Raw genomic sequence first — 25,115 nt, forward strand, 5'->3', positions numbered from 1 at the left:
AGCGAATTATAACAACAAAACAGAATTTTAACACCGAAAGTGAATTTTAACAACGAAACTCAATTTTAACAACGAAGTTGAATTTCAGACAGCGAATTATAACAACCAAACTAAATTTTAACAACGAAACTGAATTTTAACAACAAAGTTGAATTTTACCAACAAAGTTGAATTTTATCAACAAAGTTGAATTTCAGACAGTTAATTATAACAACAAAACTGAATTTTAACACCGAAAGTAAATTTTAACAACGAAACTGAATTTTAACAACAAAGTTGAATTTCAGACAGTTAATTATAACAACGAAACTGCATTTTAACAACAAAGTTGAATTTCAGACAGTGAATTATTGAATTTAACATTTCAAATTCAAATCCACTCCCGGTGGCACTTGTCTACTTCATTATAACCCCGTCTTCTTCACACCGAAAGTGAATTTTAACAACGAAACTGAATTTTAACAACAAAGTTGAATTTCAGACAGAGACTTATTGAATTTCAGTGATTTATTGAATTTAAAATTTAAAATTCAAATCCACGTAACCTTTCAATTTAATTTTAATTTCAAATACTATTTCAAATTCAAATCCCGGTGGCACTTGTCTACTTCCATACAGGGTTACTTCAAGCCAAAACCGAACACCCAGTCAATCCAGTTACGCTTTCTTAGTATGTGACGTCACGTGACGAAGAAAGCGTAACTGCGATTGGCTGGGTGTTCCGGCTGGTGGCACAGACGGTGCATTTTAGACAGCGAATTGTAGCAACTGTTGGAAATGTGATAATTTTATGTTTCAAATTAAAATGCTGGTTGCACGAATTTACTTCCACATGGGACTGCCTCGTTGTACACCCACGTTGTCGTACAGTACAATTTTGGGTATTTCTTATCACTTTAGGGGGGAAAAAAAGTTCAATTTCACGATGGAAAATAGGCATTTGGTGCACTTTTACTGCTGTCAAATGTAAACAGGTCGGATTTGACCCCGTGTATCCGGGCTAAACGGCAACCCAAAAAAGACAGCGCCTGAGGATCCGATGAGCAGACCGGATCCGCAAGTGCCGTAACCTCACAGCAACACATTCTTCTCTGCCCGAACTCATAAAGCTGAAACAGCATGTTCTTCATAGCTGAACGCCCTGTTCCTGAGCGCAGCATAATAAGGCCCTTTTTTGCTGCTCCACGAGCTGGATAAGAATAAGATAAACATGTGACTCCTCACCAGATAACAGAGGCACACGGGCCTTTGTGACGTCGTCAAGGACAATTAAATTCAAGATTCAAGATTAACCAGCTGCTTAACCTATTGCCGGTGTAATTCCCATTCATAGGCTGTCATCCGCTTCGTGACAGTGCTGTGTGATTAGCCTACTTTGTTGTCCAAACACTGTCTTGTGCTCTGAGGCACAACACGGACTGCTTTGGGCTGACAAATTTAGTACCGTAATTTCCAGCCTACAGGGCGCACCTGATTGTAAGCCTCACCCAGTACATTTGTAAAGGAAATACCATTTGGTACATATACAAGCGACATCTGTGTAAAAGCCGCAAGTGCCCATATTGAAACCCACATTGAGATATTTACACAAAAAAGACGGTACACAGAAAGAGTTTTTTTTAAAAGTTTTAATACCTTAGTTTAGCTTAACATAGCAACGGCACGGTAGCATGAACAGGGCTAGTAAAAGAAAAAAACGGCTGCGGCAGCTACACAGTAGCAACACGGTAGCACAGCACTAACAGGGCCGGTCAAAAGAAAAAAAAAACATACCTAAGTCAATGAGATGCTGCAGTAACATAGCAGCAACACGCTAGTGTCTTGCTAACAGGTTAAAAAAAAAAACATCCCAGTAAAAACCACAGAGACATGGCAGTAACATAGCAGCAAGAGACTAGCACAGCGCTAATGCTAGTGCAGCGCTAACAAGGCCGGTTAAAGTCAAGAAATACTATTTGGTACACACATACCCTGTAAAAGCCGCAAGTTCCCACATTGAAACATTGATATTTACAAAGAAAGACAGTATAAAGAGTTTAACACTAGCGTGGCGTTAGCATTAGGCGTTCACGCTAGCTAACAGGGCCAGTTAAAATAAAGCATATCGGTAAATATCAATGAGACATGCCAGTCACACAGTGGCAACACGCTTGCACAGCGCTGATGCTAGCGCAGCGGTAACAGGGCCGGTAAAAGTCACTTCCTCGGCACATATATTCCACCGGTCTCACTCGCTCTTACCTTTTCTGCTTGAGTGCCCCCTTGCGGCAGCTATTAAAAAAAGGCACAAATTAGCCGCAACACTGCATAAGCCGCAGGGTTGAAAGCGTGTGAAAAAAGTCACAGCTTATAGGCCAGAAATTACGGTAGATAAGGTACTGTCCCTCCTGAATCTTCAGACGTCCAATGATTCATTTTGGGAGTGATAAGCTATCAACCTCGGAAATTCGCGAGTTGCCACACAATCAATGTGTGCAAGTTCCAATTGGTGAACCGCTGACCCAGAAAACAAAACCACCCAAACAAAACACGGCAAAAGGTGGAAAAAGCTATAAGTGACTTCTTTACTTGGATTGCAGAAATAAATTGAACTTTCCACTTCGCTTCGAATTTTGTCTTTTTTTTTTTTTTAAAGCAAGCTTGTCAGGGGATTTTTTTTTTCCACCCAAACAGAAACATCCCTGAGCGCAACACTTCCTGGGAAACAATGGGCAGCACTATGTGAACTTAATCTCGTCAACTGGTCCAAGGACAGCTGAGGCGCAGGAGGAGCTATTTGGATTGAAATGTGATCTACTTAGCAACTCAAGTGTTTCGAGAAAAAAAAAAAAAAAAAAAAAAAAAAACAGACGCAGGGAGAGGTGAGCTGAGTCACCTACTTTTCTGCTTGACAATAAAACTAGGGTTGCAAAAGTCTTTCAATTTTCAAATGTGGAAACTATATGTCTGCTTATGACAAACTCAAATGTTTATATTGATGCTTGATGCCTGAATCTCGAGTTAATTCCCACGAAGAGTTTCCAGTTATTTCCCACAATCCCCCCCATCTAAGCTTCCCTTGGAAATCTACTGGAAATTTTCCACCGTTTTGCATCTGTAGTTAAAACGGATTACTCATTTATTACACATTAACGACATGCAGTAGATGAGCTCAGCTGATTTTGATTTCGGGTTCAAATCATTTTGGGGAACATGTCAAAGAAAAGACATTTCTAGGAGCTTTTCCAAGGCACAAGTCATTATCCATCCATCCATCCATCCATTCATTTTCTTCGCGGCTTATCCTCACAAGGGTGGCGGGAGTGCTGGAGCCTATCCCAGCTGTCGACGGGCAAGAGGCGTGCTACACCCTGAACTGGGGCAATTTAGAGTGTCCAATTAATGTATGTTTTTGGGATGTGGGAGGAAACCGGAGTGCCCGGAGAAAACCCACGCAGGCACAGGAAGAATATCCAAGCTCCACACAGGCGGGTCCGGGATCGAACCCGGGACCTCAGAACTGTGAGGCCATCGCTTTACCAGCCGCCAAGTCATTATTATGTCATATATAAATTGTGCCTCAATCAAAGTAGTCCTCTATATCAACGTCGGGGTTCAGCAGGTCTTCCCCGTACGCTGTGAGATCCATCCGGTTCAAGATGAGGTTCTCAAAGGTCTCCTCTAAGTCGGTTTCCCCGATCAGCACTGCTCCGACCATCCTGCCCCCTTGCAAAACCACCTGGAAACCAAAACGCGGGACATCTGCGTAAAGACTTAGGTCGGATCTACGTTTTCAAACAACGTCCTGTTTGGGTTAATAGTGTCACCTTGACATACTCCTGGCCTTTGGTGCAGCGCAGCAGCAGCTCGTAGTCGGACCCCAAGCCCTGCGCGTTGAACTTTCCGAGCAGCACCACCTACACGAAAGTACGCTATTATGACTCTTTTCTGGCACGTCTGGGGGATCAAAAACACTTTGTGATGTGGCCTTGAAGGCTTTGATGATGATTACCGTAATTTCTGGCCTGCAAGCCGCGACTTTTTTCACACCCTTTATGCGGCGCTAGCGTTAAACTCTTTCTGTGTACCAAGCACTGATCTAAAAAAAAGACATGGCCACCGTAACTGAATTCGCCGAAGCGGATATCCACCATTGTGATACTCCCAAAACAACTACGCCGACCTGTGCGTTAATCGCCAGTTTCGTGGCTGTGAGAAAATACTCCACAGGTTAAGTTAGAAAGATTTACTTTGACACTGTTAATGTTTGTTTGTAATGTTTTTTTTTTTTTTCAATTTTCTGAGCTTACTTCACTCGAACAAAGTTTTGTTTACGGTTGTTGTTGTTTCAAAATTTACTTGAACAAAATTTTGTTTACGGTTGTTTCACTGTTCCCTCGCCTCTTCACCTTTATTGGCGGTAACCTAATAACCGATGTAAATATTTTCCCAAATTTCATCAGTAGATAAGCAAGAAAACATATTTTCTGTGAATTTTTTGATGAATTTCACAATGCGAGGAAACAAGTTTAAATTTTCTGTCTGAAATAGGACGTCGCAGAGACAACAAATGAACGTTTAGCATGTATTTTCTCATTGCGTGTCCTTATTTCCAAAAATATATCGAACTGATTGACTTAAAATTGAATGTTTTTACGACAAAAAAAAGTTAGTTTTTTTGCTATGTTATGATGATAGTGCTTCACAGCGTATTTTGGGAAAAGTTAACATGTCACAGAAATCGGGCCCTAGAAAAATATGTAAGGTTTCTATGTTTTTCATTTGCACTTCGCCTTTTTTGGCTTACCAAGTCGAATTAAAAATCCTTCATGTTACCAGAACTGAAAAAAAATGTCAAGCTCACACGACCAGTTTTAATTCTACATGCCAAACTTTGAGAAAAACCGCGCCATAATCCAACCTGTAAAGCGTGTCCTCCACACGTTTTGGGAGGACCAAGATGGCGGCCAACTGGCTTCAACCAATCAACACACCGCTAGATACGTATACGCTACACAGTCATTTCTTTAGATCAGTGGTCGCGAGGTTTATAACCACGTGGGCAAGGTAGGCCGGGAATTGTGGTAGTTATTGTTTGGAAGCAAATCCACTGGCACGCGTTCAATATGACGTACCTTGTAGTTGAAGAATTTAGTGATGTGAGAGAAGAGCTCGAAGCAGAAGTCCAGCTCTATGGGTTCGGACAGGACGCGCGCGGCCATGCAGCGGCCGGCGTGCCAGCCCATCTGACGAGCCTGCGTCCACAAACGCATCTGCGTCCAAAGCACAAAAGCCCGAAATACAAAAGTGTTCTGTCGTTTCCGCGGGGGCACTGGCGCCTCACCTGTTGCCACAGCGGGCTGTGCTTCCAGCACGCCGAGCACACGTCTCCGGCGGCGTACACGTCCGGTTCCGACGTCGCCATGCGCTCATCGACTCGGAGGCCGCCGTCATCTGCCAGCGCGAACTTGACAAGAATAAACGTGTTGTAGCGTAATATATTTTTACGTTTGTATTATGTTTAAAAAAGAAAAGAAAACATGTGAGGCATTCTGAGAAAAGAATGTTTGTGATTGGTGCTGTCCTCTAGTGCCATCTTGTGGCCAGAAAAATCATTCCAATAAAGACTGGCCTTCACTGTACTCGTATTTGACATACAAATGTATGACTTTAATTTACAATGTGTTTTTTATTTGGTGCTTCAAAAGCAATTTTGCAAGAGTGACAAATAGTAACGTGGCTACAAATGCAGATACGGTCTACATACATTGTTGCCGAGTAGAAATGGCTCCGTGTTGGGCGTGACACCCGTAGCGCTCACGACAAAATCGCACCCAACCGTCTTGCCGTTAGTCAGCCGGACATAAACTGGCCAGGTTCCCTCTGGCAGAGGAGAGTAGCATGAGGAAAGGGGGAAATAAAGTATAACAATGATCGACGGTGGCTATAAAAAGTCGACACACCCCTGTTTAAATGCCACGTGAAGGGAATCAGTACTAAACTTTTATGCTTCTCCAATGTAAGATGGGGCCAGTTATGTGCTAACTCCCATTTAGCGTGAGTTTAAATGCAATTGTGAAACTTGTACAGAGCCACAACTTCAATTACGAGAGGATGTGCACACTACTAATAATACGAATACTATAATAATAATAAACTGATAATAATACTAGTACTAGCTCAGTTACCGTAATTTCCGGCCTAAAAACCGCAATTTTTTTCACACGCTTTCAACCTTGGGGTTTATGCGGCGATGCGGCTAATTTGTGCAGTTTTTCTAATGCCCGCAAGGGGCGCACTCGAGCGGAAAAGGGAAGAATTAGACCGGTGGAATATATGTGCCGAGGAAGTGACTTTTACCAGTCCTGCTAGCGCTACGCTAGCGTGTTGCTGCTGTGTTACTGGCATGTCTCAGTGATATTTAGCGGTAAGTTTTATTTTAACCAGCCCTGTTAGCGTTTGCACGGCGCTAGCATTAGCGCCAGCGTTAGCAATAACACTAGCGCCGCACTAGCGTTAAACTCTTTCTGGGTACCGTCTTTCTTCATAAATATCGAGTGTTTCAATGTGGGCATTTGCGGCTTTTACAGGGCATGCATGTACCAAATGTTATTTACTTTACAAATGTACTCGTTGAGGCTTGTAACCAGGTGCGCTGTATAGGCCGGGAATTACGGTACTTATTTAGTTTTTTTTGCAGGTCATGATAGAGCTGGAAAAGGCTTTTAAATGATATTTCTTTGTCTCTCTCTTAATTATGTTTTCTACAAGAACCTGGCAGTTGAACAGGGGTGTGTGGACTTTTTATATCCAATGTATATCTAGTTCTCACCAGTTTCGGGTCTGTGTGTTTGGGATTGGAGCATCTCCTCAGAGTTGAAGATCTGTTCCACCTCACACTGATATTCCACTGAAACTCTGCGGGACGCCTGATTGCGACACGAACAAAAAAGGTCAGCACGGTTTTATTTCCAACATAAATAAACACCCAAAAATTTTGGATTATATTCGATAACAGAGTTGTGGAAAAGTCCTGACCCTCTCTGCTCCTTTGAGAACCAGCCCCTGGTGCCAGTCTGGACCGAGTGCACTGCCAGGCTCCGTGGGACCAGATCGGCGCCCTCTGGTGTGACGATCTGGAAACAACGGCACAGGTGAGCAACGGGATGACAAAAAAAAGTTCGCTTCAGGGTCGAGACCTGCCGTGAAGGTCTGAGCCTCGGCGGCTGTCGGGTCTTCCGTGGTGTAGCGAGCCCTCTTGCAGGGAGCGGCTCGCTCCGGTTTGTCGGCGCCCAGCGACGGGGCGAGGAACTGCGCCGCTCCCGCGTCGAAGAAGGTGTTTCCGATGGCGTCGTCCTTCACGGCCCAGATCACCTCGCAACCCTCCACCTCGTACCTGCGCATGACGCGTTTGAGTAAGATCGATTTTGCGACAACATTTTGTCTTGTACTCACACCAACTCCAAGGCGATCCCTCCATTTCCGATCACGATTATCCGCTTGGCTTTGGCTAACCGCTTCTGAAACTCCTGAAACGAGCAAAAGCATTGCTGCGGGAGTTCAAAGGAAAAGTTACATTTTATAATTAAAATTCCAATATATCAAATATTCTGCTCGATATTAGGGGTTTATATCATAACTATATTTCCCTGGAATTTTACCACAGATGCATTATTTTCGTGGAAAAGTACAGAAAAGGTCAGAAGGCGCTACATTGTGTCTTTGTGGATCTAGAGCACAGGTGTCAAACTCAAGGCCCGGGGGCCAGATCTGGCCCGCCACATGACTTTGTGTGGCCCGCGAAGCCAAATCTAGAGCAGTGATTTCCAACATTTATAGAGCCAAGGCACATATTTTACAATTGAAAAAAGCCACGGCACACCAACAAAAGTAAATGTCACCAAAAATCGATCGATTAATTACTGTATGTACTTCCTGCCATCTAATAGAAGAGGATTTTTTTGTTCTGTCTGTCATTGTGCCTCACTGGCATAAATAGATGTATAAAGATACATTATTTCTGGGAATATATATATATATATATATTTTAGCAATTACATCAAATTGGCTAACTTCCCACGGCACACCTGAAGAGTGCTCACGGCACACGAATGTAACCCGGCACACTGTTTGGGAATCACTGATCTAGAGTGTCAATTTCGATGATTCTTGTAAAAATCTGTCCCAAAATTTCAAATTATCATATATGATGACATAAATGATAAAGTTGAGATATTGCAAGCATTTTTGTGTTACAAAATGTGAAGAGTTGAAAAACACATTACCCTTGATTTCTGATTCCAAAACTAGTTCATTAGTTGATGATGTAATATGATGAGACAATGAAATATTTTTGTGCCACAGCCATCATGGCCCTCTGAGGGAAATTGGAACAACAATGTGGCCCACGAGAAAAATTAGTTTGACACCCCTGATCTAGAGAAAGCCTATGACAGAGTACTAAGAGAGGAACTGTGGTACTGCATATACAAGTCTGGTGTGGCGGAGAAATGTGTTAGAATAGCATAGGACATGTATGAGGGCAGCAGAACTGTGGTTAGATGTGCGGTCGGCGTGACAGAAGAATTTAAGGTGGAGGCGGGACTGCATCAGGGATCCGCGCTGAGCCCCTTCCCGTTTGTTGTAGTGATGGATATGCTGACAGATGAGGTTAGACTGGAATCCCTTTGGACCATGATGTTTGTAGATGATATTGTGATCTGCAGTGAAATGTGTCTATGTGACAGAAGAGTCCCCGGTCGGTTGAAGGGCAAAGTTTATAAAACAGTGGTGAGGCCGGCCATGATGTACGGATTTGAGACGGTGGCACTGAAGAAACAACAGGAAGCAGAAATGGAGGTGGCAGAAATGAAGATGCTGAGGTTCTCGCTTGACGTGAGTATATTGGTAGAATGATAAAAAAAAAAAGGTTGATGGATGTTGTGAGGGAGGACATGAGGACAGTGGGTGTTAGAGACGAAGATGGACGAGATAGGCTTAGATGGAAAAAGATGACACCCTGTGGCGAACCCTACCGGGACAAGCCGAAAGGAAAAGAACAAAAAGAGGAAAAATAATTACTTTAATAAAATAGTAGCTTAATTTGCATAATCTGCCACCAGTCATTAGGGTGATAAACCTTATTTGTTCACATTTGGAATTTAATAGCTACACATTAAAGATGAAATCAAAATTATGAAAAATGAGTTGTGTACCTGGGCGCTATCCGTGTCCCGAAGTCCCAGCACGTATGGTTTGTCCGGGGATAGCAGCTTTGGTCTGGCACCGCTGCAGATGCACAGTATCTCGTACCCATAAACGTGTCCATCTGCAGTTTTGACCAACTAAAAATAAATAAAAAAATAATCATTTTTTTGTTTTGTTGATGTAGTGTGGCCACGTATCCACAAGGCGGAGGCATTTCATAAACAATCAACATCCATCCACCCGCCATGTAAGCATTTCTACAATTATTGTGGCTGTACTTTTGCTTGCACATTAGCGTCATTCACAGAATTGGAGTACATTTTCATACTGTGAGAATCTTACATGTGATTGTGTGTGCAGTGCTTTGACGGCAGAGGGAATGACAGTCAAGTTGGGGAATTTCTCCTGCAGAACACTGGTTGGTTGCTCCTCCACATCAAACTCTTCCAGAACCTTGGCCACCTTTCAGAGCAAGAATTTGCATTTCAATGTCGCTTGATGAGGGGTGTTGATTTTGGGTTAACTGAAAATGTTGCTCATCAATGGGGGGGTATGTCTGTTCGTAGTCTGAGTAAGATTTAATAGTAATTCCTCTTTTTTGGGGGGTGGACTGACCTGTTTGTAGTTTGTCACTGCCTTGATGTGGGAGCCTGCGGTAATCAGAGCGACGTCACCTGACGGGAAACTAGATGACAACTGGCGACACGCATACACACAAAAAAAAAAACTCGGGCTGAGCAATACTACAGGGTTATTTTGGGTGTAGTGCGGTATAGTGTTGTTCTTTTACCTGCTCAACACACGTCACCCCCGCTATGCCACCTCCGACGACGACAAATTTGAACGTTTTCCGTATTTTATCGGTCATGGTAAAGCTAAGCTAACGTGGTGCAACACATTTTCAAGGCACGAGAATACGCTTCAAAAGTACCCCCCGAGGTCCTTCAATGTGAAAAGATGAAACTACTAAATTGAAATGAATGAGTAATTAGTTATTATAGAAACTAGACGAATCAGTCGATTGCTATATGCGCGCTTTAGGGTTACGGTAAACTCACTTCCGTGTTTACAGGAACTACGGCAACAGACAAGGGCGTTTACGAAGACTACGGGAAAGGAAAAGGAAAGGCTTTACGCGAAAGGAAATAGTCTTTATGCGAGTTTTTGAAAGTAATTACAAATTCATCCATTTAAATTTTAGTAAAGTATTGGTAGTATTTATTTGCTACAAACCATCCATTTTTTTATACGAGCAAAACTCAAATATGTTCTTCTGTTGAATTTGAGCATAATTCCTGGCATTATGGCCACCCCCCCCTATTGTTCGAATGGAGATGACAAGTGGACCTGCAATGTCAGAGATTAATGGGGCCGCCGGTTCATGAATTAGACATGACACTTCCACCAGCCTACATCAACGCCGTGATATAAACAACTCCACATCGGATGGCAGCTCAAGTGCAATGCAATTTGCGTTTTTTTTTTGTGAGTTTTTTTTTTTCATTTATATACAGTGTAGCCATTTATTTTTTGCATGAAGTCATCAACCAGTATTTACATAGTACCCATAATGGCTGCACTGTAATTTTTTAATGTATTTTTTGAATTCATCAGCAAAAGCTGTGGCACTCGTTCTATTTTTTTTTTTTCCCATAAGCCTTTTATGTCCATTTCAACCACGTCGATGTCGGTGTCTGAGATGATCAGGTCACTGTTAATCCAACACAGGTTAATGCCGTGCGTCATATTTCCCCTCTTGATGGCCATTATGATCCCCTAAATAACCCCATCAGGAAGAAAACACATTCCTTTACTTTGCATTATGATAAATTGCGGCGTGACAAACTGAATAAACTACTTCCGGAAGTAATGTGATATTTCATAGTTGTGCAATATTATTGTGCATTCAGGACATGAGTCACCTCTTGATGTTAATGAATTTTTTTATTTATTTATTTATTTATTTTTTGCCATTGCAACCCAGTTAAAAAGAACCATCCAAAATATTGAACTGTTATGCCTAATGAAAACAGCCCATTTGAGTTTTATTGCTACATCCACAGATTCTTCTCATTGTTTTGGGCTGGTATCATCAAAATGAATCCATATTAAAATCAAATCCTATATATAATTGATTTGTAAAATTTAAGGTCAAAGCAATTTAGTGGAGGTACTACAGCATACCAATTATAATATTCAATTCAACTAATATTGCTTCTGCAGGAATATCTTGTTTCTGTGTATTTTTATGAAACAGGTTATGGCTCATATTTTTAATTGGGAAATAATGACAGGATAATGATCTCATCTGAATAAGATAACATTTCTAAAATATTCCACTGCACAAAAACTATAGCATGACAATGTAAGTACAATACAGACATAGATAGAAAACTGTCTATCTTCTTCTTATTATTATTCTTTTCCTTTTGGCTTGTTTCGTTAGGGGTCGCCACAGCGAGTCATCAGTTTCCATCTCAGCCTATCTTGGGCGTCTTCCTCCCGAACACCCACTGTCCTTATGTCCTCCCTCACAACATCCATCAACCTTTTCTTTGGTCTTCCTCTCGCTCTTTTGGCTGGCAGCTCCATCCTCAGACTCTCTCACCTCTGAACATGTCCAAACCATCTGAGTCTGTTCTCTGGAACATTGTCTCCAAAACATCCAACTTTGGCTGTCCCTCTAATGAGCTCATTTCTAATCCTATCCTCGCTGCTCACTCCGAGCGAGAACCTCAAAATCTTAATTTCTGCTACCTCAAGTTCTGCTTCCTGTTGTTTCTTCAGAGCCACCGTCTCTAATCCATACGTCACGGCCGGCCTCACCACTGTTTTATAAACTTTACCCATCGTCCGAGCAGAGGCTCTTCTGTCACATAGAACACTAGACACCTTCCGCCAACTGTTCCACCCCAATTGGACCCGTTTCTTCACTTCCTTACAAGCTGCACTCTTCCTCCTCCACCCCTCACATTCATGCACACATATTCTGTTTTACTTCAGCTAATCTTCATTCCTCTCCTTTCCAGTGCATGTCCCCATCTTTTTAATTGTTCCTCCGCCTGCACCCTGCTTTCACTGCAGATCACAATATCATCTGCGAACATCATGGTCCAAGGGGATTCCAGTCTAACCTCATCTGTCAGCCTACCCATTGCTCCCGCAAACAGGAAGGGGCTCAGCGCGGATCCCTGATGCAGTCCCACCTCCACCTTAAATTCATCGGACACACCTACGGCACATCTCACCGCTGTTCTGCTGCCCTCATACATGTCCTGTACTATTCTAACACATTTCTCCGCCAAACCAGTACCACACTTCCTCTCTTAGCAGATATAGATAGAAAGATAGAAATCTTTCCATGTCAGTAATTCATTTATTAATATGAGTAAAAAAAAAAAACACAATTATATTTACCACCAGAGCTCCATATGAACTGAAATGTGATTTATTTAAAGGCCAACCGATTTAAACAGTTCTTTTAACAATGAAGTGATATCTATGAGGCAATAAATTAAAAATTCTCATGTCATACTTGCACAGATGTTATACAATCAAGTTTCTTATGATTGCGATTTGAACACTTTTCCAGCTTCTGTACAATAATGTGGATCAGTACACATCATTTTATTGGGGAAAAACACTTGTGCAACTTTAAAAAAAAAATCAATATAGCTCAACATCATATAGCACTTGTATTCTTTTTATTTCTAGCATTGTTTGTTCTCATAATCATATCACGCCACTGCAGAAGAGCACATTTAGCACAAGATACTGAAGGTTAAAGTTGATAGTCAACAGGAACACATTCATAAATATTGGAATGTTATCATGTACTGTATGATTGGTTACATGTACTAGAGGGGAAGGTAGTAGTTGGGAGGTAGAAGTAAGCCCCTCTTGCCGTAGGTGGCAGAGCCCACGTTGGTTGGCGCGTACACGGTACCGATGGTGTTACTGGAACGCACGAGGAAGTCGGCTAGCCTTTGGGTGACGCAGGTGGCCGTGTTGCACTTTCTCTTCTGGATGGAGTGACTAAAACGACAAGAGAAGATGCTGTTGGAAGTAAAACCAAAAATAGCAGATTGGCTTCACTTGGAGAGATGGACCACCTGTTCGTGTCTCCTCGTTGGGATCGTGTGGCCATGAGGCCGAGGAAAGGGTTGGAGAAGGGGAACATGGGCAAGGACCATTCTTGGCCGTCTGACAGAGCGCTCTCCTCGTCGCTGAACGAGCTGGAACTTGAGGGTCTGAATCACAAATGAGAAACTGTATGGCACAGGCGCCGACGTTGATGACCACCTCTTGGAACGCGAGTCCCAAAGCGGGAGAAGGAACAAAAAGTGGCCACTTCAATCCCCTCATTTCGCGCCACATCTTCTCGGATGAGCACAATTTTGCACAATTTCGACCTCCGGTTCTACGCCTGCAACCCCCTCCATCAAGCCTGACTTCCAAATAGAAATGTGGGAATATAATATTTGCAGCGTGTTCACCCACCTGTTGCTCGGTGCCGCGGCGATGCAACGGAGCAAGATAGAAAGCAGGAGGACTAATGCAGCCACCCTCGGGTGATACATGGTGATGGGTAATCTGCATGGGGGGGGGGGGGATATCACAGTTGTGGGACAACAAAGATGTACATATTGATTCAACACATGTTTGGAAATAATCATCAACTGAGCTTTCACATAAATTCAACATTTTATGTCTATGTTAATATTTGATTCCATCCATCCATTATCTACCGATTTATTTCATTTGTTTTTTTAAATCTCCAATTTAGCTCAAGGGTGATTAAACCTATTGAATTTTGACATTGTGGTTAAAAAAAAAATCTCTGTTATGAATTTTATGATATCAATTGAATAAGGAATTGGATTTCCATAACTAATCATTTTTACTGCCGAAAAAAATAAATGCAATATTTTATCTTTTGGTACGAATACAAAATATAAAAAATATTGAAAATGAAAAACTATCAAAATATTATTAATATTGCACAGAGCATGTTATTTATTCAGAATAATTTAAACCTGCTAATAAAATCTTAGTACACCTGGCACTAGACAAGAATACTAGTATGTTATTTATAATATATTAATCTACTTTGATCATTTTTTGTATACAAAAATAGTTTTATTTTCATTTATTTTTATATTTTTTATATTTTATTTTAACAAAAAAACAGCAAATTAGAATAAATAAATATGTAATAATATGTATATGTATCTTATGATGACATCTTTATTTATATATTCTATATAATTATACATATTATATCCAGAAGTACTCAATACTTCTCATGCATGTAATTCAAAGGGTTAAAAATGAAAGGGATTATACACGTTGGCACACAAAACTATCAATAAAAAATTTAAAAAATACTTACATTATATTTCCTGATGCCAAGTCCAGCCCGATCTATTGAGCAGTGCCACACTGTCTGCCAATGCGCCAACACTTATAGGGGCTGCGCTCAAACCACTTGTGACATCAGTTCTCCAAATATAGCTATGAATTTCTTTTTTTTTTTTCATTCCCGAATGAATGAGGTGCGATTTTGAGGGGTTAGGGGTGGAGATGTGGGACAGTATCTTGCACGGCATATATTGGATGCATAGCTGTGCTTTTAAGTCACGCCCTTTAACCCTGGCACACCGACTTTCATGGCACTCACACCGAAAACTCGCCATCTTCTTTGCCGTCGTCATCGTCATGAAGGATAAGACCCCCCTTACGCCCTCTGCCCGAAAACCGATACCCGGGAGGGAGGCCCATGTATCTCCTGATGCTTTCAGAAGTTTTAGGTCACTCGAACTCTGCGCCTTCCTCCTTCCCTCCAGGCTTCCGTTCGTCATGAATAATAAATGGCGTGCCGTTACGATCATCAATAATGAAGAGCGGTTCAATATTTTAATGGGACGAGTCACAACAACTGAGCAAGTACGAATGAATAAATTAATAACGTGAGCAGTGAATCATCCCTCTTTTCTATTTCCCCCTCGCTTGCAATTTATATATTTTTCTTGAACAGTAAAAGAACCACCCAAAAAAAAAAAAAGAATACGGTGTTTTTCTCATCTCAGTTCGAAAGTCACCGCAAGGTCATGACCAAACTTACTTTTCCAAGGAAAGTGGAGTGATGTGATGCGACAGGATACGTGAACAAAATCGGGATAGTTTGGAGTGCAACGCAACTTCCGGGAGGATATTTACAAACGCCACTCACACGGACTCTGAATGAACAAATATATGAGCCCATGGAAATGAAAATGACCTTTTTTTTCCACGTGGGCCGACGCTTTGTTTTAGCTTTTAATGTAAATATGCAAAAATATGCCATTTTCGCTCCACTTTTTTTTTTTTTTAATCTATAGCACCCATGTCTGTTTTGCATTCATGTATAAAATCTTTGGGAGCATAAATGAGCTGAGGCTGAAAGCTCCTGTTAAGCCAACAGTTGTCATCGGGTTCACAAAGGGGAAACTTCTATTTCCGTGTTTGTATCCATGAAGTTATTTGAACAGATCTGTGATGTTCAGAAACAATATTGCAACATCACCTGTATCTGTATCATATGAAAATACACAGTGCAGATCTGGGAACAGTTCTAAAATATTTTTTATGATTTTTCTTGTGTATGATACCTTTCCATCAAATTACCCACAACATTCCAGTTCCTATCGCTCCCGTTCTAAGTTTTGGATTTGGAACATTTCCAAAATTCCCGAGCTTGAAGGAAGACTTTCCCTAAAATTATAGGAATGGGAGCACACATTCAAAGTTAGTAGATGAGGGTAGATGAGTTATCCACAGATTACACCAAGAAACATCTCTAAATTGGAAAAGTATTCTCGAAATTCCCCTCTCGCTCAGACGTTGTAATGAGACCGACTGGAAACCTGACAGTGGTTCCTGCTCTGACCCCGCCCCGATTGCTCATGGACACGTTTCACCAAACAGAAAACGTCCACTATCTGGCATTTTGTGGCCGATTTTTGTGAAAAATAATCACAAACAAACAAAATTAGCAGGATGCACGATGTTCAAGCCTGTGCGCTTGAGCCAGCATACAAACAGGCGGAACTCGACGTGTTGGGAGGGGCGTGGCGCTGATGACGAAGAATAACAGTCGCATTATATGGACCTTGGAGATTTGTTTGAATCTTTTCTGAGGAGATGGTTTAGATTTAGAGAATGTACAGCAGGCGTGGCCAGACTTTTTGACCCCAAGTTATATTTTTCAAGCAGCCAGCCTCTCGTGATCGAGGGTTAGGTTTGCACACGCGCATTGCCATAAATAGTAACCAGGAAGTGTTGTGTGTTTCCACCTATATATCCACCTATCCATTTTCTTAGCTGCACGATGGTCGCAGGAGTGTTGGAGCCTATCCCAGGTGTCAACGGGCAGGAGGCAGGTTACACACATGCAGACACTGGGGGAGAACACGCAAACTCCATACACGGAGGTCCAGGATTCAACAGCTGCGCCACCGTGCCGCCTCATAAAGTATGTTGTTGCATATACAGTACCGGCACGAGAGGCTATAACTCAGCGGCTAATTACCAGCAATGATTAGATGCGTGCAAATTTCCCTGGCTGATGAACGAGACTCAACTGCGACAGCCACAGCTTTATCCTGTCAGGTTGACCCCACGGGAGTTTAAAGAGGGACAAATTGCGTTGCGTTGGGTGCGTTTTCTCAGTTTTTTTTTGCAGTTTGGTGCGGAACACGTCGGCATCTTGCCTTAGCTAGAACGGAATGGTCTGTAATGCTAAGTGCTGGTGACGTCGGGGGCGGGGTCAAGGATGTTTCTTCCACGTTTGGCTGTGAAAGCTGCCACATATCCAGATTTTGCTTGGATTTCAAAAATGTTCTTTATTTTCAATTTTTTATCAATTAATGTCCAAAATATATGTAATAATAATATTACTTCACATTGGTGGCTTTGTTGTACATGTGAATTTTTCCCATTGAAATTTTACCGTAAACTTTCCAGAAATTTACGGTAAATATTTCACCCCTTTGCAAGGCTAGATAATAATGATCAAATACTTCATAATACTCTTAACGTATAAGAGGAAAACAAAGCGGCTTCAGTGGGAATGGGCCGATTTCAAATGAGTTATTTTCACAATAGTCATTTTCTTTTCTGGATGTTCCACTTCTGCGTTTTTGCCGGCTTCGCAATGGTCCTCGTCGGTTTGCAGCGCGGCCTCGGCAGCGTCGCGTGCGGTGGCGACGCCGTTTTTGGGAATCCCCACGACCTCCTGCGCGGCCCTCGCGTTGAGTGCTTCATCCGTAAATCGTGATTGGGCGTGAAGTTCCATTTGCTTGAGGGCTTTCGGCTCATCCTCCTCGTTTTGGGACTGTTTACGGAGGAGGATTATCACAGCGAATGCAAAGAAAAAGGAAATGCCGCTGATACCGGAAACCAGACCCAGGAAGATGACCCTGCAAAAGGTTGGGGGGGGGGGGGGTTAATGGAACCCTGAATTGGATGCCAGTTGTGACCCAAAAAAGATCCTAAACCTTACGTAGTGCCATACCTGTACATATTGGCATCGTAAAGGCGACAAGCACCTCTACCCCCGCACTTTTTAACAGACCACTTCAAGCACGTCAAATCAATAAACGCACCAAAGTAAATCGGCGCTGGAATCCCGCCTGTCGAAAACCAGTCGTAGAATGTCCAAATCATGAATGAAGTGACGCAAATGCTGCGCATTTCGTTGCCTAACCAACTCTTACCAAGGACCCGAATAATCATGGTCTGCATACCCAGGGCGAGGGATTTCAGATGCGGCGAGATGCATCTAGAACCACAAAAAGAACAGCGGCAATCCACGGCTGGTAACTTAAAAACTCGCAGGTTGGGGCTGTCAAGGTACCAACGTGCGGGATTTGAAAAACCGACCTTATCGTGACCATGTAGGCAGGCGTGATCCCCAGGGAGCTGATGAAGGCGCTGAGAACGGACACAGCCATGTAGAAGCTGAAACTGCGGCTGCAGCTTTTGGCTTGGGGGCACTGCCCCAGTTTGACCGAAGTGCTGCTGCCCGCCGGGAAGGACGCAGACACACAGGTGCAGTTGTGGAAAACCTGTAGGAGGGCAGTTATTATTTCGTTATCTATGGTCGTTTGGAGTGTTTCTTTTCGGAATGCATCTTGGGCAACATTTGTACTGTAGTGCTGATAAGAAAATGCGGCGTTGTTGTCTGTCTAACGCTGCAAAGCGATGGGGCTCCTACTGTTTTTTTGCCGAATCCACTGTAGCTTAGGCAGCTGGCCATACACGGCGAGATGTACGTGATGCCACTGTCCGAGCACACCGGGTCCCAGTCCTCCGCCGAGCAAGAACAGTTTCTGTTGCACTCCGAGAAGAGCGCTTGGCCACCGTGTAACGCTCCTAGCGTCCTGTCAGGGAAAAGAATATTACAGTCAAATACGGAACACATTCCAGACCCAGGCACGATCGGTTCCCCTCTCCCCGCACACACTGACCCATTGTACGAGGCGGTGAGTCCAGCCACGGGAATGTTGTGGCACTTGGTGCCGAACTTGAGCAACATGAGTAAGTAGGCCCCGAGGGACACGGCGAAAGAGAACTGAGCCCCCGACACGACGCTGAGCTTGTAGCGCTTCATCACGACGCCCCCCAGGAAGATCCCCATGGCGACGGCTGGCAGGGTCAGAACCCCTGCGAATAAAAAAGGGGAGTTAAAGCGGCTGATGAGGCACCAACCCTCCCTACGTTCCTTCACTACGGTTGCAGGTCAAACTCACTAATCTGTCTGCTTGAGCTTTTCAGGATTTACAAATTCACATTACAAAACTGCAACGTGGCTAAAATGCATCCAAGTATGTCTGTGATTGCAGAAGTTTTTTTTTTTTTAACGGTGACCTCACTGACTCTTCACATCCTTTTTACCTATGAGGAAGTTGGCCCTGGATGCCGATTGTCCAAACTGCTGCTCTATGTATTTGGCGTTAAAGGTGAACATGCCGACAAGCGAGTTGAACTTCAGCGTGCTGCCGCAAATGAGCAGGAAGTAGACCGGATTGCACAGCAGCTGCCTCAGTGACGGAAGGAAACCTAAACGACAGGAAGTAAAGACGATCGATCGGCCTGGCATTTTGTCGGGGAACGGTGGGCAAAAAATGGGACTCCAAAAATACCTTGGGCGATTTCTGCGATCTTTTTAACGGTCTTGTCATTGCCGGGGGGGTCCGCTCTGGCGTCCGGTATCTCTTCCACAGGCGTGGCCTCGGCCTCTTCGACCTCAGGTGAGCGGGGGAAGAACCAGAAGGGAAGGCTGGAAAGGAAGAGGAGGCCGGCGGACACCAGCATGCCCATCCACCAGGCTCCCACCCACCGGGCATCATTTGGAGAGATGGTTACAGTTTCTGGAAGGGAATAAAGGAAGTCCTTTAGTCTACGACTGAGATCCGTCCCTTAGCATTACTGCTGAGAGGTGGATGGAGAAGAAGAAGGGGAGGCTGTGCTTAGCTATTGCAAAGGAACCTGGTCCTCAACCCTCTCCATCTCGACAAATATGAAAGAACCTTGTTTTGTGATCATTGTATCCGACAGAGGTACGAAACCCTTCATCACATGCGCTAAAACACAGGCTTTGTTTTTAATCATTGTCACCACGGTCGACCGACTGAAGCCTTGGTGGAGTTGGAGTCTCTCCTTTCTCTGATCTTTTTATGATCTTGAGCTTTGTTTCCATGGTCATGGATTTTCTTTTGGCTGCAGAAGCATTGCTAAGAGACACAGCTTTCTTCTTTGGGGCGATAATGTCTACAAAGGAGGGCAAAAAATGTGAAGATACTCCCAGGCAAGCATTAACCAGACAAAATGGCGGACAGGGACGGGCGTTGGAAAGTTGAAACGTCTTTGGTCCAGACCGTCTTAACCCGAGGACTCCCTGTAGATGCTTTTTCAGGGGCTGGCATGAGGTCTGTATTGTATATGCTAGTAAGGGGGTCATGTATTTGCCACGATCACATCACGATTATGCAAAACATCAATGTCACTGGTACACAGTTCAGACTCACCCATATCAATATATCCAATGTCAACGTAGATAGTGGCACAATAGGAGCCAAGGAGGTAGCCAAACACAGGGCCAAGGAGGGCAATAGTCTGCAGACAAGCTTCCAAAAAACAAAGTTAAAATAAAATCCTAAGTTTTTCCCATCATGCCGTTCAAATGGAGAGATTGGGAATTGACTTTTTACCGATGTAGAAGGGAGAGTTTTCAGCTCTGGCGAAGTCGTCGATGTACGAGATGCCCAGAGGCGTGACGGGAGTCTCTCCGACCCCCCGCAAGGCATTCCCCAGCAACACGTAGATCCACATGTTGGAACCGGGCTCCTTTTCGCAGGCTGCACAGACACGATGAACGGCGTTGGGGGCGTTCCGGGGTCAGAACTCGGCATGCATGATTACATCCAATTGCGTTCAGGCGCAGTCCATCAACGCCGTTGCGTTGGCTATCTCGGATATACAATTGATCATAAGCGTAGATCTGGTCTATGTTGGGATAGGATGATTGAAGACTGTAATTTTAAATCTTTGTCCATGTTTTAAAAAATGGACGCTTTAATACGGTTTGTGACGAGATGATACTTTGCAGACTGACAACATCATGGATGTTGTGAGCCTTCACCTGGACCGTGTACTGAATTTGTACGGGAGCAAGTCTAAAGCAAGGCATTCCCGGAATACTTGAAACAAAGCCAGCCTTTTTTGAGTTTATCCATGTCTGTTTCTGCTCCTTCCCAAAGTTTGGATATTGAGCCGAGGCTTCGACATTCCAGAGGAAATATTTTGTTAACTGGCTTCCCTCTCCTCTAAGAAGGTTAATTCGGTATTACAAGCGAGGCTTCTGTGGGAATGTTGCCGCTCGCGCTCACTTGGGGGGGTAGAAAACCTAATCCCCGTACCTTGTGTCGCGTTGGGTCTTGCTTGGTTCCAGTGGCTCGCGTCGTTCTCAGGACTGAGACAGGCGACTGGGCTCGTACTGTCATTCTGGAAAGCTGTGATGACCGTCTCGTACTTGTAGCTGTGAAAGAATTATTATTATTATTATTATTTCATCATTTGATTGTTAAATTTAACCAGATTGGTCTCTAATATGAACTAAAAATGGAAAAAAAATTAAAAAAGAATTTATTTTAAATATAAAGACTAATACATTGTGCATGCATCATAAATATTTTATTCTGAATTCATTTAATCATAATTCATTAATCAATATTCATTAAATTATTTAAAATGTTCACTGGATAAATAAAATTGTTCATTTTAAATTTCTAATTTTTTAGTTTCCCCAAAATGTGTTATAATTTAATGATTTGACAAACAAATATAAAAATGAATAACTACATTATGATGAACCCATTTTTGGATAAAATGGCTAATTTAATGAAACATATGCCATGATAAAATGTTTATTAATTCTTCTTTTTAAATTCTTATAATTTAAATATTTGCTCATTCTATTACAATTATTTTATAAGATAAACGCAAAAATGTTAATTTGACTATTCTTTTTTTTAACAGTACATCAACTAACCAAACATAGGGGGGGGCATAGGGGGGGGCATAGGGGGGGGGGGCATACAGCTTACTTTAGGACTCGTGATCATTTAAATTCTCAGTAGGTCGTTTTCAATAATATATGTTTAACCAGATATATTAAATGGGCAGTTAGTGTGCTTCTGTTAAATATTTATCACGTTGTGACTTTTAATATGAAATATTAACAATTATAACCTGTGACAAAACTGCTATTAATATAATACGAACTGCAATAGTTACCACTGTCCAATGAATAATTTACAAAATAGACTAGCTATTATCTTTGAATTTTGATTGCAGCTCTTGTGACGCTATCCCTAATAAAGTGTCCCAATTAGTGCATCAGTATTGGATGAACACCCTGGAATTTTCTTACGGTCCCATGAAGAAGTGCGTCAGACCGGTGAGCAGGGCCCCCGCCGCCATCAGAACGGAGCCCCCTGCGATGAGCCTGGGCCGATGCATCTTGGTGCCGAAATGGCTGACCACGGCTAGAAATAACAGGTTGCCTTGCTCCAGGAAAAGAGAGAGAGAGAAAATCCATTTCCCAGTCATTATATGAAAAAAAAAATTGACATTAAAATTGACAACAAAATGATGTCAAATCATCCATCCATTTTCCTTGCCGCTTATCCTCACGAGGATCGCGGGGAGTGCTGGAACCTATCCTAGCTGTCAACGGGCAGGAGGGAGACACCCTGAACTGGTTGCCAGCCAATCGCAGGTCACATCAAGACAGACAACAGCCGGACTCACAATCACACCGAGGGACAATTTAGAGTGTCCAATTAATGTTGCGCGTTTTTGGGATGTGGGAGGAAACCGGAGTGCCCAGAGAAAACCCACACAGCCACGGAGAGAACATGCAAACTCCATACAGGCAGGTCCGGGATTGAACCCGGGTCTTCAGAACTGTGTGGCTAATGCTTTCAAATATATAATGAATAAAATTGTTTTTGAGTTACCTACTCTTCCCTATTTTCAATTTTTCTATTCATTTTTTGTGAAGGCATGAGGTTCCCAGAATGCATTGCACCATGCAATGTCGAGTTACGGAAAAATCTTGGCAACCCAGCTGCCAGAATGTCATGTTATTATTCAAGCCACTTATCCTCACAAGGGATGCAGCAAAGCTGGAATCTATCCCAGCTAGCTTCGGGGAAAGGCAGAACTGGTCGTCAGTCAGTTACAGGGCAGATATCAACTCGATCACTGAGTGGGAATCAAACCCACGCCGCCCACACCAAAGGCAGGCGTGTGTACCACTACACCAACAGTGACTCCTACCAGAATGTTTTTCCTCAAAAACTACAGAATTCCTTACTGTGTGCGCGGCCAAGAAATATTTGACGCCTCGCGAGTCCGACGCGGTCATACCCATCTCGAAGCTGCCGTCTATGAGGCCGATGTGCGAGCTGGAGAGGTCGAAACGTCTCTCGAGTTGCGTGATGGAGCTCTTCATGAAGGTTCCCGTCAGGGTCTTGCAGAAATAGGCGAAGGACAGCGCCACGATAAACATCTGGACGACACACACAAAAAAAGGGGTGGGGGGGTCTGTCATGAATTTAATTCAGGATCACTCCTACACTCGACTGGAACCAGAATCTTTTTCCACTCATATATTCAACTCATTTTCGGGAGTCAGTTCAGACGCTACCTTGAGAGTTGAGATGCCGCGTCGGCGTTTCCCGCTTACGTCTGCGTCCGAGACGCAGAGAGCCTGCTGGCTGGTCATTTTGGTTCTGTCCTCACACATTCCATCCATCGCGGAAATTCAACCGGGCACCTCTTTCAGACGCAAAGGGGAAAACAACCACGGGAAAGCAAGGAAAGACTTAATCCTCGTGCAGTGAAAAGCAGATCAATCACAAAAAGCATCTGACCGGAGATGCCATTGCTACAAGTGTTTTCGCAAAGGTCTGACTGATAAGCAAATTTAAAAACCCAGAACATCAACAGAACCTCAGCTGCAAGTTTCGTGTTAAACTCTTATTATTCAACAAAATCTGGATCTGCGTGCATATCCAGAAACATGTCACATAAACTTGACAAAAAATAACAATTCATGGGACGAAATGGACCCAAGTGAACCAAGTGGAATCCGGTACCTAGTGCATCCTCAGGCCCATGTCGGGGAAGCTCTCCCTCCTGTCGAGGCTGTCGGCCATGTCGTGGGATAGGGGTTGGGTGGAGGGTGGGGGGTCGCGAGGGCAGGGGGGGGGCAGACTTGCCCAATCAACCCTGCTATCCCGGCGCTTGTGGTGCGGGACAAAAGGCCGCGCGCATTTTTATTCCACAAGCATGCAAGCGCCTCCAGGAGGGCAGAGCGACAAGTGAGGAGAGGTGGAGCAGTCGGATTATTAGGAACTCCAGACCAGGCCCCGACATGAAATCACTTTTTATATTTATATCCTGCGCTGTAACTCCACTGACACACGATGAACACGTTTACATTTTTGTTTAACCCTTTCATAATGTTCATTTTCCTCATAATAATTGTCAACATCAGACGATGAATTAGTTTTCGAAATGTATTAATAGCTTTTGTATGAAGTGTTAAAATACATAATCAATCGTTTAAATGTGCTCAATCGGTCATAAAATAATTAATAGCAAATATTCAAGTACATTTGTCTTTTTTAGGTAACGTAAAGTGGCAGGCAGAATAAAATCATAAATAGCCTTGTCTTGAAATTACCTGGTCCCAAATTCACTGCGATTATTTTGTCAATAAATTGAGACAAAACCATCATTATTCATGTATTCATATTTTTTGTATTTTAAATGGTTGCCTTGTCTTTTTTTTTTTTTTTTTAGGTTTCATAAATCCCAGAATTAGGATTAAGATCGATCACATTCCTGAGCACTTCACAGCGCTTTCACGCATGAGAACGGAGTTGACACACTTTACTTTTATAAATTGCTAATTATTCATAGGAAATATTTGTGGAGTTTAATCATCAGTTCATGGATGGATGGATGGATTTTGAATTACTTTGCTGTATGCAGCATTGGGTGTTTGGAGAAGAGCTGCGGATATTACAAGGCATAGCGCTCCCTCTGCTGGTGAGACGCGGGACTGATCAGGTGAAAGTGCAATAAAGTTTTATCTACGGGACTGTAAAACATAATCATAAACATATCATAAACAAATCATCATTAAGTATACAGTATTAATTAAGAGGACCAGGGCAAAATGAACAAAAGATGCCAAAATTTTGAATACTAGGGCGGAATGCATGTCAGTCATAGTCGGACGTGGTAAATTTATGATATTATGAAAAAAAATGGATGAATTAAAGAAAGAAGAATTGAGGCAAAAAAGTCGTCAT

At 42.9% G+C, this 25,115-nt stretch overlaps 3 protein-coding genes across 10 annotated transcripts; all 3 read right to left on the bottom strand.

Moving 5' to 3' along the window:
• Positions 1-2,610: 2,610 nt before the first annotated feature.
• On the bottom strand, positions 2,611-10,282 carry pyroxd1 (pyridine nucleotide-disulphide oxidoreductase domain 1). Its single transcript, XM_061807417.1, has 13 exons — positions 9,977-10,282; positions 9,802-9,882; positions 9,529-9,648; positions 9,195-9,323; positions 7,435-7,508; positions 7,179-7,375; positions 7,018-7,115; positions 6,812-6,908; positions 5,747-5,862; positions 5,324-5,446; positions 5,115-5,252; positions 3,807-3,896; positions 2,611-3,718 (listed from the first exon to the last, which is right to left on the bottom strand). Exons 1-13 carry the CDS (start codon positions 10,052-10,054, stop codon positions 3,560-3,562), a joined length of 1,500 nt encoding a protein of 499 aa, XP_061663401.1. The 5' UTR covers positions 10,055-10,282; the 3' UTR covers positions 2,611-3,559.
• A 2,602-nt stretch (positions 10,283-12,884) lies between these two features.
• LOC133493717 (calcitonin gene-related peptide 2) lies at positions 12,885-17,031 on the bottom strand. 4 transcript variants are annotated; one of them, XM_061807413.1, is made up of 4 exons: positions 16,809-17,031; positions 13,687-13,779; positions 13,299-13,436; positions 12,885-13,221 (listed from the first exon to the last, which is right to left on the bottom strand). In XM_061807413.1, exons 2-4 carry the CDS (start codon positions 13,764-13,766, stop codon positions 13,044-13,046), a joined length of 396 nt encoding a protein of 131 aa, XP_061663397.1. In that variant the 5' UTR covers positions 13,767-13,779; positions 16,809-17,031; the 3' UTR covers positions 12,885-13,043. The 4 variants fall into 4 exon arrangements, with proteins under 4 accessions (XP_061663397.1, XP_061663394.1, XP_061663395.1 ...); XM_061807410.1 differs by having other exon boundaries at positions 16,757-17,031; XM_061807411.1 differs by lacking the exon at positions 16,809-17,031 and adding an exon at positions 15,311-15,747.
• A 99-nt stretch (positions 17,032-17,130) lies between these two features.
• On the bottom strand, positions 17,131-24,000 carry LOC133493716 (solute carrier organic anion transporter family member 1C1-like). Of its 5 annotated transcripts, none has more exons than XM_061807405.1 (15): positions 23,892-24,000; positions 23,441-23,571; positions 23,161-23,302; positions 22,160-22,292; positions 21,147-21,265; positions 20,439-20,585; positions 20,256-20,354; positions 19,371-19,598; positions 19,123-19,287; positions 18,696-18,891; positions 18,443-18,608; positions 18,109-18,293; positions 17,943-18,007; positions 17,741-17,858; positions 17,133-17,645 (listed from the first exon to the last, which is right to left on the bottom strand). In XM_061807405.1, the coding sequence occupies exons 2-15, from the start codon at positions 23,546-23,548 to the stop codon at positions 17,288-17,290; spliced, it is 2,229 nt and encodes a 742-aa protein (XP_061663389.1). In that variant the 5' UTR covers positions 23,549-23,571; positions 23,892-24,000; the 3' UTR covers positions 17,133-17,287. The 5 variants fall into 5 exon arrangements, with proteins under 5 accessions (XP_061663391.1, XP_061663388.1, XP_061663389.1 ...); XM_061807409.1 differs by having other exon boundaries at positions 17,441-17,645; positions 17,832-17,858; XM_061807404.1 differs by having other exon boundaries at positions 17,132-17,645; positions 17,741-18,007.
• Between the last annotated feature and the right edge of the window lie 1,115 nt (positions 24,001-25,115).

This window comes from Syngnathoides biaculeatus, chromosome 20, assembly GCF_019802595.1.
Source record: "Syngnathoides biaculeatus isolate LvHL_M chromosome 20, ASM1980259v1, whole genome shotgun sequence".
NCBI lineage: Eukaryota > Metazoa > Chordata > Actinopteri > Syngnathiformes > Syngnathidae > Syngnathoides > Syngnathoides biaculeatus.

Excerpts from the sequence above, each read along its gene's own strand:
- LOC133493717 (XM_061807413.1), bottom strand. The coding sequence starts at position 13,766 with ATGTATCACCCGAGGGTGGCTGCATTAGTCCTCCTGCTTTCTATCTTG. Across the intron at positions 13,437-13,686 it reads GCCGCGGCACCGAGCAACAG|ACCCTCAAGTTCCAGCTCGT; the intron begins GTGGGTGAACAC and ends TTTGTGATTCAG. Across the intron at positions 13,222-13,298 it reads CAACGAGGAGACACGAACAG|TCACTCCATCCAGAAGAGAA; the intron begins GTGGTCCATCTC and ends TTGTCGTTTTAG.
- pyroxd1 (XM_061807417.1), bottom strand. The coding sequence starts at position 10,054 with ATGACCGATAAAATACGGAAAACGTTCAAATTTGTCGTCGTCGGAGGT. Across the intron at positions 6,909-7,017 it reads TTCTCAAAGGAGCAGAGAGG|GCGTCCCGCAGAGTTTCAGT; the intron begins GTCAGGACTTTT and ends TGTCGCAATCAG. Across the intron at positions 3,897-5,114 it reads CTAAATTCTTCAACTACAAG|GTGGTGCTGCTCGGAAAGTT; the intron begins GTACGTCATATT and ends ACTTTCGTGTAG.
- LOC133493716 (XM_061807404.1), bottom strand. The coding sequence starts at position 23,548 with ATGGATGGAATGTGTGAGGACAGAACCAAAATGACCAGCCAGCAGGCT. Across the intron at positions 22,293-23,160 it reads AGACGGCAGCTTCGAGATGG|GCAACCTGTTATTTCTAGCC; the intron begins GTATGACCGCGT and ends TCCTGGAGCAAG. Across the intron at positions 19,599-20,255 it reads CATTGGATATATTGATATGG|AAACTGTAACCATCTCTCCA; the intron begins GTGAGTCTGAAC and ends ATTCCCTTCCAG.